This window comes from Polypterus senegalus, chromosome 17 (assembly GCF_016835505.1).
Source record: "Polypterus senegalus isolate Bchr_013 chromosome 17, ASM1683550v1, whole genome shotgun sequence".
Classification (NCBI taxonomy): domain Eukaryota; kingdom Metazoa; phylum Chordata; class Cladistia; order Polypteriformes; family Polypteridae; genus Polypterus; species Polypterus senegalus.
Genome location: NC_053170.1, coordinates 97,166,179 through 97,180,377, shown reverse-complemented (window position 1 = coordinate 97,180,377; position 14,199 = coordinate 97,166,179). Strand labels below are relative to the sequence as shown.

Genomic DNA, 14,199 nt, shown 5'->3' with positions numbered 1-14,199 from the left:
GTAGCTGAGCGTGTTATCTGACGGTCGACATTAGGGCAAGCTGTCAGTGTATTTTTGATCAATCAGTTTGTTCGGGCTGAGATTGGTTCAGAGATCGAGGAAACACAGTTTGAATTTGACAACCATCATTTCATGCTCATGTCTTTAGTTGTGTGTGTCTTCCACAAACTAAGGCTGCACCGTATTGACAGACTGAATACTCTGAGATTACAGGATCTGAGTGAGCGACGAGACAAGTGTCAGTCTGTAGAAGATCAGTGAGGTGTGGAGAGCTTTAGATATTAAGAGCGGTATTTAGTAGTGTAATCGGTAGTGAACAGGGAGCTAGTGAAGTTGAGAGAGAATCGGTGAGACGTGTTCAGTGGATTTAGAACAGCAGGTTATCATCCTGCAGCAGAATTTTGAAGACTTTGTAAGCGATGGATACGTTTTTGTGGGATGCCAGATAGAATAGCATTACAGTAATCTATACGTGAGGTGACTCGGGCATTAACGGATACATCAGTACTGTGTTGCGGGACGAAGTCTAGAAATGTTTCGGAGATGGTAGAAGGCAGTCCGAGAAATATAAATTATATGGGAGGAATTATTTAATAATAATAATTATTATTATTATTTAATAATTGCCAATTATTAGTGTATAAATAGATATAAATAATTGCATGTAAATGATTTGCCAAAATCTGTTGTATGTAAACGATACTGTTTTAAACGTTATTGTTTTTTCATCAGAAAACCCGGTTTCCATGTCCACCTGTATTAGTTTAAATGGCTCTTTTGCCACTCGCAATATGGCGGACGCACTGACGTATCGTGTCAACTGGGCAACACAGTGAATGCGCCGTCTACCTATATATGTCAATGAGCGTGACCAAATAAAGCCCTGGAAAGGTCCATACGGCCCCTGGCTGAAAACAAAGGGGGCTGCCCTCTATCGGCCCAGGCAAGAAACTGTCCCGGCAATCCTTTTTCTCCGGTTCCTTCCATAGTTTGGGTGTTCTGGCCAGGCAAGGGTCCCGGTCATCTGCCACAATAGGAAGGTGCAAAGATTATATAAAGCTTTACGGGTTAGGATTCTTGCCGTTGCACTCGGAACTTTATCTATCTATCTATCTATCTATCTATCTATCTATCTATCTATCTATCTATCTATCTAATCCTGCCTACTCAGTCACTGAGAAAACTTAATGAATGACCGGATAAGTAGAATGCCAGTGTGGACCAACGTCATCTTGGGGATTTAGATGGACTGAAAATAAGAGTCTGCACTGATGCTGTACATGAAAGATGGTGGCACAGCTGCACTGTGATCAGGTGGCAGGTTTAGTTCTGCTCACGTTCCGCCTTGGCGTCATACTTTTCCTCCTGACTGCCTGAAGACGGGCAGATTAGTACCACCAAACTGGACTGCCCTTAAATTAACAATTACCATCTGTAGATCTGTATAAAAGCTCTGAGGCGGTCTTCAGTGACGGGCACTAATTATGAATAATTTGTATTGAACGGAGGGCACAAAATGAGCCTCAAAATGAATTGATTGTCCTTTTTTTTCAACACTAGGTGTGATCCTGCCTGGAGACAAACAGCAGTTCCTCTTCACCTTTAAATCTCCCAATGCTGGCATCTTCAGTGAGACGTGGGAGCTCTCAACCCATCCGACTTTGCTTGGCGGCGCGGGCATACAAGTGACTTTAAGGGGAATTGCGCTTCACGATGACAGAACAGCTGAAATGAGGCAAACTATACAGGTTAGTCTTCTTTGACTTGTAATAGACAGGGGGCGCCACTGAGTCCCAAAACCACACTCGACTGTCCCAGGTGTAAACTAAAAGGGTTTTTATTGCACCAAAATACCTTCTTTTATAACCAATCCACAGCCTTTCAATAAATGAGGCCACCTTTACCTCCTCCAGGTGGGCTTCGCCTTATGCCTCCCGACTCTGACTCACTGGAGGCTCCTGGGCAGTTTGATTTTATGTCAGACCCGGGAGTACCTCTGGTACTGGGCATCACCTGACGGAAACAGCACTTCCGAGTCTGATGAGAGTCTCCTGAAACCGGGGTGTCCGTCTCCGTGCAGCACCCCATGGCAGCGCCCAAGGACCCCGACAGGATTGTCCCTCAGGACTACAACTCCCATATATCCCTGTGGGCCTCCCTACTGGGTCCACACCAGCAGAGCCCTGCCAACTATGAGACTGGGGGAGGAACTGCCCCCCCCCCCTTATCCATTCATTGTTCCCTTTTTTAGGGATGTTGCTTCAGTCCCATCACAGTTATTCCTGCTTCCATATTGTTCTTCTATTATGGCTTCCCAGCTGGGAAAGGGTCCGGCACGGCAACGTCACTCTGCTTTTCGGAGACAATCACTGGCACAAGTGCAGCTGTCTTTTGGTGACACCCTGGCGCAGACTCGATTCCTTCAACTTACAGTATATTAGGGTGTGGCACCCCATGAACCATATGGCCATATAGCCATCGTTTCTTAGCCCACCAGGATAGCATTGGGGAGGAGAATGGAGTCTGAAGCACTGGGTACATGAAAGGTACAAAAGTACAAAATATACTTCATACATCCATCCATCCATTATCCAACCTGCTATATCCTAACTACAGGGTCACGGGGGTCTGCTGGAGCCAATCCCAGCCAACACAGGGCACAAGGCAGGAAACAAACCCCGGGCAGAGCGCCATGGATGGATGGATGTACATTGTGGGTGGTCCAGCGGGTCTTCCTTGGCAGTTCATTTTGAAACCGCGACGGAGTCCATGAGGTTCTTGTGGTTTTGCTGTGCTTGCACTATTTCTGATTTTCGATATTTTTTGACCTGCTGCTCTGTGTTTTCAACTCTTTTTGGGATTTCATATTTGGGATTTTGCTTGCTTTTTGTATGCATTGTATGTCTCTTGTGCTCTGACGAGCCTCACAGTTTTATTCTTGTGAAGAATACGTTTGTATTTCTAAAGAGTCGTCGTTTGTCCGTTCTAGCCAAGTGTCTCCCTCTAGTGGGCATTTTTGGGAACTACGCGCTTTGGAACTCTTTAGTGTGTGGGGCCTCGTCATTCTAGACGTAAAATAACCCAAATCAGCGCTGCAGAGTGTGAATGACTGACTGACTGACATATCCATTTATATTTATGAACTCACCTGGTGGGATTGTTACACATACTCACATCTCACACATCATCTGGTGTCTTGTTCATTTTTCAGCAAGAATTAGAAACCAAGGAAACTCAGAAGATCGTGGGGAATATTTTAGATGGTATATTAGATGGGGTCCGGACGCCAGAACGGCCTTCTACACCTGCAGATGCCTACCTGACTGAAGAAGACATTTTTCACCAGCAAAACCCAGAGGTAAGCTATCTATCTATCTATCTATCTATCTATCTATCTATCTATCTATCTATCTATCTATCTATCTAATCCTGCCTACTATACCAAATTCTATCTATCTATCTATCTATCTATCTATCTATCTATCTATCTATCTATCTATCTATCTATCTATCTATCTATCTGTCTGTTGTAACCAGTGGGGGCGCCACTGTGCCCCAAGCCCCAGACACAATCACACCCAAGCAGCTCCTTTTACCTTTGACCTGGTAGTACTTCATGGCTAGGATGTGGTCCATAGGAAGCACTTCTGGGTCAGACAAGAGTCCCCCAAAGTAGGGACCATATCTTCCTGCAGTGCCCCCTGGTGGCAGCCACAGAACCCAACAGGGCTGTGTTCTGGAACTCAAATTCATCTGATGGGGCCACAAATACCAGGGATGCTGCCCTCTAGTGTAATGGGGTACATAGTACTCAGATGCTGGTGTCTCTCCTAGTCTTCCTATCATCCTGGCCTCCCTTTCTGGGTAAGAATTCTTGTACCCATCCGGTCGGAGAGCCTGTCCTTTCATTTTCTTTTCTCATGGCATCTCGTCCGGGTAAGAAATCACCCTCTGGGATGCCCGTCCATCTCCTGCAGCACTCATACTATCCGTCTCCTAGGGCGATTTTGCGAAAAATCAGTGGTCCTGTAGCATTAAAAAAAGGTGCCCGGTTGCCAGGTCAGGGCTGGCCAAAAAGAAAAAGCCGGCGTCTGACATTTTGTCAAGCTAATAACTGCGCCCAGTTTCAGTCAGACGGAGTGATTTGCTTGTTTTGCGGGATCACATCCGGAGACGGAGAGCATGAAGGAGGTCACGTTGTCTACTGGGACGCCGACGGCACTGAGATCTGCTGACACGGAGGAGCGTCGACCCCATCACAGCGCCTCTCTTAGTTGTGCGCACCTGAAATTAAAAACGGAGCTGCGGCTTCAATTCTCCCAAGTGGAGTCTCTCATTGAAGTTGGAGAATGAAGGAGAAGCCTCCATTTTTAAATTCTGCTGGCTTACACCCAGTGAACGTCTGTCTGCGTCTCTCAATTTATTGCACTTTTCCTCTCATCTTTAATGTCATTTGATTATTTCATTACATATAAAGTGATTTACCGAGCACGAGTCATTACCAGTGCCACCCTGTTTAACGGCCATTTTCTGGCTTTGCTCAGGTTAGCCTGATGCCCTCCACTTTAAAGCCGTCCTGGACGTCCCTTGCGGCGGGCAGGCTGGGCAGGGTGGGGTGTAAAACGTCTCGAATGGCCCCCTCATTTACGACGCCGCTTGCTTTTATTCCCTTCTGAACACAAACATCACGTCTCGGGGCTGTGAGCTGCGGTCCCGTCTGTCCGGTAACCGAAAACGTGTGCCGTTGGTGCAGACGAAAGAAATATTTGAAAAGGGTGCCAACGATTACTCAGCCTTTAATAATGCCTGGGGTCTTTTTTTTTAACTGTAAAAACCCAATAGGGGGCGGCACGGTGGCGCAGTGGTAGTGCTGCCGCCTTTCAGTATGGAGACCCGTCTGGGTTCGCTTTCCAGGTCCTCCCTGTGTGGAGTTTGCATGTTGTCTGCGTGGGTTTCCTCCCAAAGACATGCAGGTTAGGTGCATTGGTGGTCCTAAACTATCCCTAGTGTGTGTGTGCGGGCGCCCTGGAATGACAAATGCAATGCCTACCGTATGCTCCATATGCCATTTGATATGGGATAAAAGCTGTATTAATGTTTGTGATGCACCATCTGTTGGAATGACAAATGCAATGCATTTTACTACAACAAATGTTTGTGATCTGCAGTGGGCTGGCGCCCTGCCCAGGGTTTGTTTCCTGCCTTGCACCCTGTGTTGGCTGGGATTGGCTCCAGCAGACCCTCATGACTCTGTAGTTAGGATATAGCGTGTTGGGTGATGGATGGATGGAAAAACCCAATAATAGAAGAATTCATTGGACTTTGTGAATTTTTCCTCAGCTTCACTTTGTACATTCGGCCGTGGAGGGTCTTAAAAACCTGTGGAATCAATGGCTGCAGCCGGCAGAGTGGGACCTGAACGCACGGAGCTTTAGAGAGGTTAGTGGTGCCCAGGCAAAGCGTGAAAAGAGACGTAAAGTGCCACTGTGCCCTGATGGTGTACTTCGGTTTAATGTACAAAATAAAACTTAATTATTTAGGTGGTCCTCTCTGCAAAACTGGAAGACCAGGCCTGGCAAGAGGAAGCCCTCGCTGAGATGAACAGGCTGGTTTTGGAGATGAGCAGACCCCCCTACAGGCCGCGTGCTGACCTCCTACACCACGTAGGGTGAGTGACCTCGGGGACACATTGGAGTCCATCAGGTCCGCATCAGAGCACGGCGGCCCATTTCACTCTTATTGCAGAACAAACCTTCTTGTGTGGCGCGTGAAGCAAGTGGCAGCGCCGCTGGCATCAGTTGAGGTAAGCGTCAAGTACCCTTTGTGTTTGCCATGCTCCAAAGTACGAGAGCAGCGGCCCCATCATCATCTTAAGTTATGGTGGTCTGCACACAGCTTTGAGGAGGAAGCCAGCCATCACTCCACAGACAGACATCGGGGCACACGGAAGTCCAAACACCTGCTGTGTTATTTGTCTTTCTGCCATCTTTACAGCACCTGACACCGAGCGCCAAACGCCACAATAAGCGCAGTCCTTTCCTTCTCCTTTCTTGATTCTTCCGCCACCTTCACTCCTCTCCGTCCTCTGCCTCCCGACTCCGGCTCCCCGAATGGACTGAGGTGGCGGCCCCTTTTATATTGATGTGCTCCCTGATGGCCTTCCTGCAGCTCTTTCCATGAAATCCAGGGGGGCTGCCCTCTTGTATCCCGGTGAAGATACTGCCCCTCTCCCCGACCTTCCCTTCTCCAGGCGATACGGTGGGGCAAAGTCCCTGGTCGTCTGTCACACCGGTCAAACGTAAAGTGACATCTGGCACGTAATGAGTGTCCCGGTACTCGGTGGTGTCCTTCTGTAGTGTATGACATTTTGGCTTTTTTTTTCTCCAACTGCAGGCTTCAGCTGTGGCGAGAAACAATCGATGGCATGGACACTCAGGCGGCATCGCTCAGGCACCTGCTGGGCATCACTGAAGGAGACACCTGGGCCCTCGATCTGCAGGATGACATTTGTAAGTCACCTCCACTTCTGTATGTATCAGTGTGTAATATGTGGCTTTGTCAGGGCTGTGAGGGGCTCAGATATGGCAGACCCCAGGAGATAAAAACTCGAGTTCACATCTACATGGATAGCAAGGGGGTTATGTCTACCTTACTGAGGTGAAGCAGGGTGGCAACTTTCGACCACAATGACACCAGTGAAACAGCAACACTTCACAGTTTACTTCCAAACAGCCGGCAATGAAGAAGTCCTCACTCTTCATCATCACCCTCATCATCTTCATTCTGCTTTACTAGCCTTTCTTTAAACATGGCTTCACTTTGTCATTATGGGTTATTAAGTGCAGAGTTCAGGTTTATGGGCAAAAAAAATGGCAAATTCTCCATTCAAAATGAAATCTACAACACAATAAAGTGTGCAGGAAGTGAAGGGGTCTGAAGACTTTGTGAGTCCCCCGTGTTGGCCTTTGAGTGCTTTCAGGCCTTCATATTGAGTAGAGCAAAGGCATTAAGAGTTGTGTCCACCTTAATAAAAGGATAACTGTCTCTGCCATTCATCACAAACATTAACACTGTTTTCATCCCATATCAAATGGCATATAACAGAGACATACAGTACAGTATGGATTACATTTGTCTTTCCAACAGATGGTGCTTCACAAACATTAACACTGCTTTTAAAAATCGCATACCAAATGGCATAATACAGGGACCTATACAATGCATTTGTCATTCCAACAGATGGCGTATCACAAACATTAATATAGCTTTTATCCCATATCAAATGGCATATGAGGCATATAGTATGCATTGCAATTGTCTTTCCAACAGATGGTGCATCACAAACATTAACACTACTTTTACAAATTGTATGCCAAATGGCATAATACAGGGACCTATACAATGCATTTGTCATTCCAACAGATGGCGCATCACAAATATTAACACTGCCTTTACGAATTACATACAGTATCAAATGACATACAACAGAGACCAATGCATTGCATTTGTCATTCTAACGGATGGCACATCTCTAACATTAATATAGCTTTTATCCCATATCAAATGGCATATGAGGCATATGGTATGCATTGCATTTGTCATTCCAACAAATGGCACATTGCAAACATTTGTAGTTGTGAAATGCATTGCAATTGTCTTTCCAACAGATGGTGCATCACAAACATTAATATAGCTTTTATCCCATATCAAATGGCATATGAGGCATATGGTATGCATTGCATTTGTCATTCCAACAAATGGCACATTGCAAACATTTGTAGTTGTAAAATGCATTGCAGTTATCATACCAACAGATGGTGCATCACAAACATTAACACTGCTTTTACAAATCGTATGCCAAATGGCATAATACAGGGACCTATACAATGCATTTGTCATTCCAACAGATGGTGTATCAGAAACATTTGTAGCAGTGAAATGCATTGCATTTGTCATTCCAACAGATGGCGCGTCACAAATATTAACACTGCCTTTACGAATTACATACAGTATCAAATGACATACAACAGAGACCTATGCATTGCATTTGTCATTATAACGGATGGCACATCGCTAACATTAATATAGCTTTTATCCCATATCAAATGGCATATGAGGCATATGGTATGCATTGCATTTGTCATTCCAACAAATGGCACATTGCAAACATTTGTAGTTGTGAAATGCATTGCAGTTATCATTCCAACAGATGGTGCATCAAAAACATTAACACTACTTTCATCGCATACCAAATGGCATAATACAGGGACCTATACAATGCATTTGTCATTCCAACAGATGGTGTATCAGAAACATTTGTAGCAGTAAAATGCATTGCATTTGTCAATTCAACAGATGGCGCATCACAAATATTAACACTGCCTTTACGAATTACATACAGTATCAAATGACATACAACAGAGACCTATGCATTGCATTTGTCATTCTAACGGATGGCACATCGCTAACATTTTGCTGCCTTTACAAATCCCATAGCAAATGCATGTAACAGAGACCTAAGCATTTTACGGTGCTGAAGTTAACACTGAGGTGTACGTTGACCACTCAGATTTCAACCCGTCTTGGACAGCTCGTGCCAGTATATTATTACAGGTCATACAAACATGGGCCTATCAGTCCAATTTAAGGGCCAGCAGCCTTACCTTTTTCTACACGCATCTTAGCAAACTTGAGGATGTCCTGTAATAATGGCAAAAAGGCGGAGCTCTCGTAGAATGTACTGTTACAGTAGATGGTGACTGGGAGAATAAAAGACTTTCTCTGGCATCTTCAGCAGACAACTCACGAGGCACAAAGCTGAAGAAGGGAAGCACTCAGAAGGAGGACAAGAAGGGAGCAGTGATGAAAGAAAAGGAGGAAAAGAAGCCGGCAGGCAAACCAGGAGCCAAAGAGCGTCAGCTGGAGGTGAGTTCAAATAATCTAACGGGTTCAGCTCCCAGTCGTGACCAAATGTACAGAGAGCTGGCAGACAGGAAGAGGTGACAATTGTACCCTCAGGATGGTGCCGGTACCTTCAGTTCAAAATGATGCTTCTCCACATATTCTTTAGCCTAGAATTCATACGGAAAAGATCCTCGCCCAGTTTCTGTGTGCTCTTTACCCCGATTCACAGCTTTATATGGAAACAATGTTTATTATTAGAAGAATGTTACCCGTATGTGTGTACATATACACCTTAATAAAAGGATAAGTGCCTGTGTATCCATCTGGTTGCTATGTCTCTGTCATTCCAACAGATGGCGCATCACACACATTAACACTGCTTTTGCAAATCCCATACCACATGGCATATAACAGAGACACATGCACTGCAGAATCATTGGGACAGTTTCTTAAGATCTTGCTATAGCAAGGATTTTGATTTTGCCAGATTTGCAATCATAGCAAACGGTTTTGCGGTGTAAACAAGGATTAGAAATGATGGACTTCAAAAGACAACAGGAACATATGCATTACTTTTGTCATTCCAACAGATGGTGCATCACAAGCATTATCACTACTTTTATGAACAGAGACATTTGCATTGCACGCTGCATTTCAAACATTAACGCGGAGGTCTATTTTGACAACTGAGATTTCAAACCATCTTAGATGGGTAGCACAGCTAGTTTGTTTGCAGTAATAAAATCAACACAAACATAAGCACTGCTTTTATGAACCCCATTCCAAATCCCCCTTAGTAAAAGCATAAGTGACTGTGTGTATGTCCAGTTGTTAGGTGTCTGTCATTCCAGCAGATGGCGCAGCGTAAAGAGTTTTAGTAATCAAATGCATTACATCTGTCATTCCAACATGTGGTGCATCACAAACAGTTTGGTAATGCATTGTGTTTGTCATTCCAACATGTGGTGCATCACAAACATTAACACTACTTTTATTAATCCCATTCCCAATGGCATGTAACAGAGACACACACCTTGCATGCTGCATTGCAAATTTTAACGCCGACCAGTCAGATTTCAACACATCTTTAGACGGGTATTACGGCCAGTATGGTGCACTTTGACAGTGCAATTAAAATATCAGACAGCAGACATGCAATCTTGATGGACTTTCCCACCATCTGTGGCTCCTGTTTTATAACAAACTTTTTACACTCGTTTTCTTAAAATCAGGAGCGGCCACCCAGCAAAAAGGGGAAGCAGAAGGAGGAGAAGAAAGCCATCAGAGGACCGATGGCAGTTGGCAAGGAAGCAACATCATCGAGTGACAGCTTTGACAGCGAGCGCTCTGATGGAAGTCCGGTAGACCCAGTGCTGCAGGACACGTACCGCAGAGAGCTGCACATTCGGGTCGGTGCCTCCCTTATTTGTTTTTTGATGATTCAGGTGTCTTTGTTTTCTGGAGTGCCGGCCACGGCAACCACACCAAGCCAACATGCGTTATATGCACGGATTCCACAGCACCTTCAGGGGTCTCTGTCGCCTCCCTCATGAGGTGCCACTTGCGTGCCACTCGCTGTGATCCCTCGGGAAGGCGGTGCCAAGAATCTGCGGTAATTGGTGTGGATTTGTGCATCTTGATGATTGCCAACTTCATTTTTGTGTCATAAAAAGCAAAACTTCCAAAAGATGTGTGGAAGATGTTTATTGTGAGATTGGGACCTTTGCCACTTGAACTTGACATATTGGTTGACTTTGAAAGCTTTTGTTATGCGTTATTATTCTAGTAGCATCAGTGCAGATGAATACAAACTGGAAATGTTCTTTAAGGTCTGTTGCTAGGAGTGAAATCTATAAAAACACAGGCGGCGTCTCTTTAAGCAGCTGCAAGCAGGCCGAAGATGAAGACCGAGACCTGCTGCTGTTTTCAAGTTGAGTTCCTTCTAATTGACAACAAACTCACAGCCTGATGATTGTCACGCACTAGGAATTCCAAAGCAGATTGGGATGTACTTTGTAATGCGCTGCATTTGTCATTCCAACAGATGGCACGTCACAAACTTTAGTGCTGTTTTTACAAATTCTACACCAAATGGCATGTAACAGAGACACACAGCATGCATTGCATTTGCCATTCCAACAGACGACGCATCAGACTTTAATAATGCTTTTACAATTCCCATACCAAATGGCATGTAACAAAGACACACAGCATGCATTTGCCATTCCAACAGATGACGCATCACAAACAGTGGTAGTAATAAAATGCAGACTCCTCAGAGAGTCGTGTTAAGACGGTGCTTACGCGTTCAGTCGGCCCCCTCAGCCATTTGACAGATTCTAGGGGCACATCAGCTGCTCCACTGCTCCTTTAAAATGGCTTGGGATGGTTGTGCTTGTGAAAGGCGCTATATGAAAGTGCTTCATCACGATTAACAGACTTAATTGATCATTAGTCTTAATTAGCCTACCCGCTGATTGCAGTCGCATTTACGCCGCTGTTTCACTTTCTTCGTCTTCTTCTTTAGGTTAATGAACTGCTGGAGTCGATGGTTGAGAACATGAGCGACCTGTTTGAAGAGGTGAAGAGCAGCGAGCCCTCCGGTGGAATTCTTAAGTGAGCCGCGGGCTTGACACCTGAAGACCACCCGCTGGCACTGTGCTCCTGATTAGCTGTTTTATATTTTGAAACGTCAGCACTGTCTTTTGAAATTATGTCAATATACTGTACACCATGATAAGCAAGAGTAAGCTTCATGAACGCATAATTGTGAGCTGATTTGCTTTTATTATTTGTTTCTTTTTGCAAAGGTAATGTATGACTTAAATATTTTATGTGCAATATACAGTATGCATATGCGGTATTGTATTCATTTATTGCATCTGTGGCCTGTAGGGGGCACCACTGAGCCCCAAACACCAGGCACAACCACACAGCACAGTCATGGGTTCAAATACACAGTTTTATGTGCGCCAGTACCTTCGCACGAGTCCAGTGTCCTCCTTATCACACAATATAACAAAGCCACCAGCTCCCACGTGGTCTCGTCGGCCTCCTCCCGACTCTGAGCCCCGAGGCAACTTCCAGTGCCACAGCAGTGCATGTCGGATGCCCTTCAAAGAAGGGACAGCGCTCCCCCTAGTGGGACCCAAGGGCCCCAACAGAGCTGTTCCTTATGGGACTACAATTCCCATCCTGCCTTGCAGGTATCCATATGGGGGCTCTGCCATCGTGTGTACTGGAGTAGACCACGACCCCGGGAAATGGCTATCATCTGTACTTCCTAACAGGCCTCCCTTCCAAGAAAGCTACAGGCACCCATCCCAGTCCCATCTCTCCATCTTTCCATTCTGGACTCCCAACCCGGTAAGGAATCAGCCTCCATCCCAGTTGGCGTGCCGAGCCTGGCGCTCACACATCTCTCTTTTTAATTAAAAATTTGTATTCATGTTGTACTAAACTTGGTGGAAATCCTGGGCCGGTCGCTGTCTCAGTTTCTGGATCGGTCTAACCGAGTGTGCCATGCAATGGCCGGGCACCAGCAGAGGCTCTGCATGGCAGGATGGTCCTACACTTACGTTACAACAGCGCCCTCTGCTGGTGGTCAAAAGTATTTAAGTAAACTCGGGAGCCCGCAGTGACGGCGGAATGTAGTTCTGGACACGGAGCTCAGTGGTCCACACTGCCGCTTCACAGACGTGACCCGTGATCCGCCACGACAGGTAAGGTGCCCGCTGTCCCTGTGCCTATCTTGGTTTCCTCTCACATCTAAAACTGGCAGGTTTATTAGGAGTTCTAAGCCGAGTGAGTGCTTGCGTGTACCCTGTGATGGCGGGTCAGGGTCACTCACTTCACTGTCACGCTCGCTTTATGAAGCTCAGGATCTCAGGGGCCGGTCCGAGTGGCAGTGCCCGCCTAGCACAAGGCACATTCAGACACACACACACCCACTGCGCCAATTTAGAGTCCTCAATTAACCAAATGCTTTCATTTTGAGAAGTCGGAGGGAAATGCACAGCAGCACGGGGAAGAACGTGCAAACTCCACACAGTCAGTCACTGGGCTGCGGTTCAAACCCGGCTCGCCAGAGCGATGAGGCACCGACGTGGACCACTGCGCCCCCAAGCCCCAGAGAAAAATATCCACCCTACTTCTGACGGGTACTTATAAACGGCCACAGACCAAGACAATGAGCAGGTCATGAAAGAACAATCGGGTCTCTGGCCTGTGAGGGGACACCTGATGAAGACCAGACAGTCACGTCAGCGTATCCGCAGGACGATCTCCACACCGGGAATGCAGCAGAGCCAGACTGGCGGGCTCAGGAATGAAGTCTCGCTTCATGCCACAAAGAATTCCGATGAAAGGCTGGAATTTGAAAGTGGTGTTGTAAAGTTCAGGCGCTTGTGTTAGAAGTGAGGCGAGCCGCAAGAAAAGACGGGAATGCGGGTGTGCCCTGAGAATGGCTTGAGTCCCATCAACGCCTAATGGCTCCTGGAGAAGCACCAGAGATTCCGGAGATAGGCTGTGGCTGTTAGCGACACAATGCGGGAAACGGGGGCTCAAAATATGAGCAGACGGAAAGATGAGACTTCACGTAACCGATATGAAAGGCACTATATAATGCGTAGCTAGGGAGCAAAGGCACAACATGATGGATACATAGATAGGGCATTGGAAAGGCACTATGTAATACATAGATAGATGTGAAAGGCACTATATAATAGATACACTATGAATGGAACTATATCACAGACAGATAAAACTTTGTATAACTGATATGAAATGCACTCTATAATACATAGCTAGATTGCAAAGGCACTATGTAATAAATGGGAATGGAACTATAAGACAGACAGATAGACAGGAAAGACACTATATAAAATAAATAAAATAACCCGATCTCAACAGTCAAATCTCACAAACCTGTTTAACAAGTAAAAATGACAAAAAGCAGTGAATATCCTGTAGACAAAAATATTCTGTCAAATGTTTGTTGTGCGCCATCTGTTGGAATGACCAACCCAGTGCATTTTATTACTACATGAATTACAAAGTGGGTGGCACGGTGGCGCTGCTGCCTCGCAGTTAGGTGATCTGGGGTTCGCTTCCCGGGTCCTCCCTGTGTGGAGTTTGCATGTTTTCTCCGAGTCTGGGTGGGCTTCCTCCCACAGTCCAAAGACATGCCGGTTAGGTGCATTGGCGATTCTAAATTGTACCCAGTGTGTGCTTGGTGTGTGTGTGTGTGTGTGCCCTGCGCTGCGCTGGCGCCCTGTGTTGGCTGGAATTGGCTCC

General features: G+C 45.9%; 1 protein-coding gene across 4 annotated transcripts in view; it reads left to right on the top strand.

Moving 5' to 3' along the window:
* The window catches only part of LOC120517737 (mycbp associated protein), a 50,922-nt gene extending 39,157 nt beyond the window's left edge, over positions 1-11,765 (top strand). For 3 of the 4 annotated variants that reach the window (XM_039740195.1, XM_039740199.1, XM_039740198.1), the window contains exons 12-19: positions 1,561-1,748; positions 3,212-3,358; positions 5,341-5,439; positions 5,541-5,668; positions 6,394-6,509; positions 8,795-8,925; positions 10,137-10,313; positions 11,432-11,765. In XM_039740195.1, coding sequence (XP_039596129.1) covers positions 1,561-1,748; positions 3,212-3,358; positions 5,341-5,439; positions 5,541-5,668; positions 6,394-6,509; positions 8,795-8,925; positions 10,137-10,313; positions 11,432-11,524 — 1,079 coding nt within the window. In that variant the 3' untranslated portion in view covers positions 11,525-11,765. The remainder of the gene's footprint in view (positions 1-1,560; positions 1,749-3,211; positions 3,359-5,340; positions 5,440-5,540; positions 5,669-6,393; positions 6,510-8,794; positions 8,926-10,136; positions 10,314-11,431) is intronic. The other variant, XM_039740197.1, reaches the window with a different exon arrangement.
* The last annotated feature ends 2,434 nt before the right edge of the window (positions 11,766-14,199 follow it).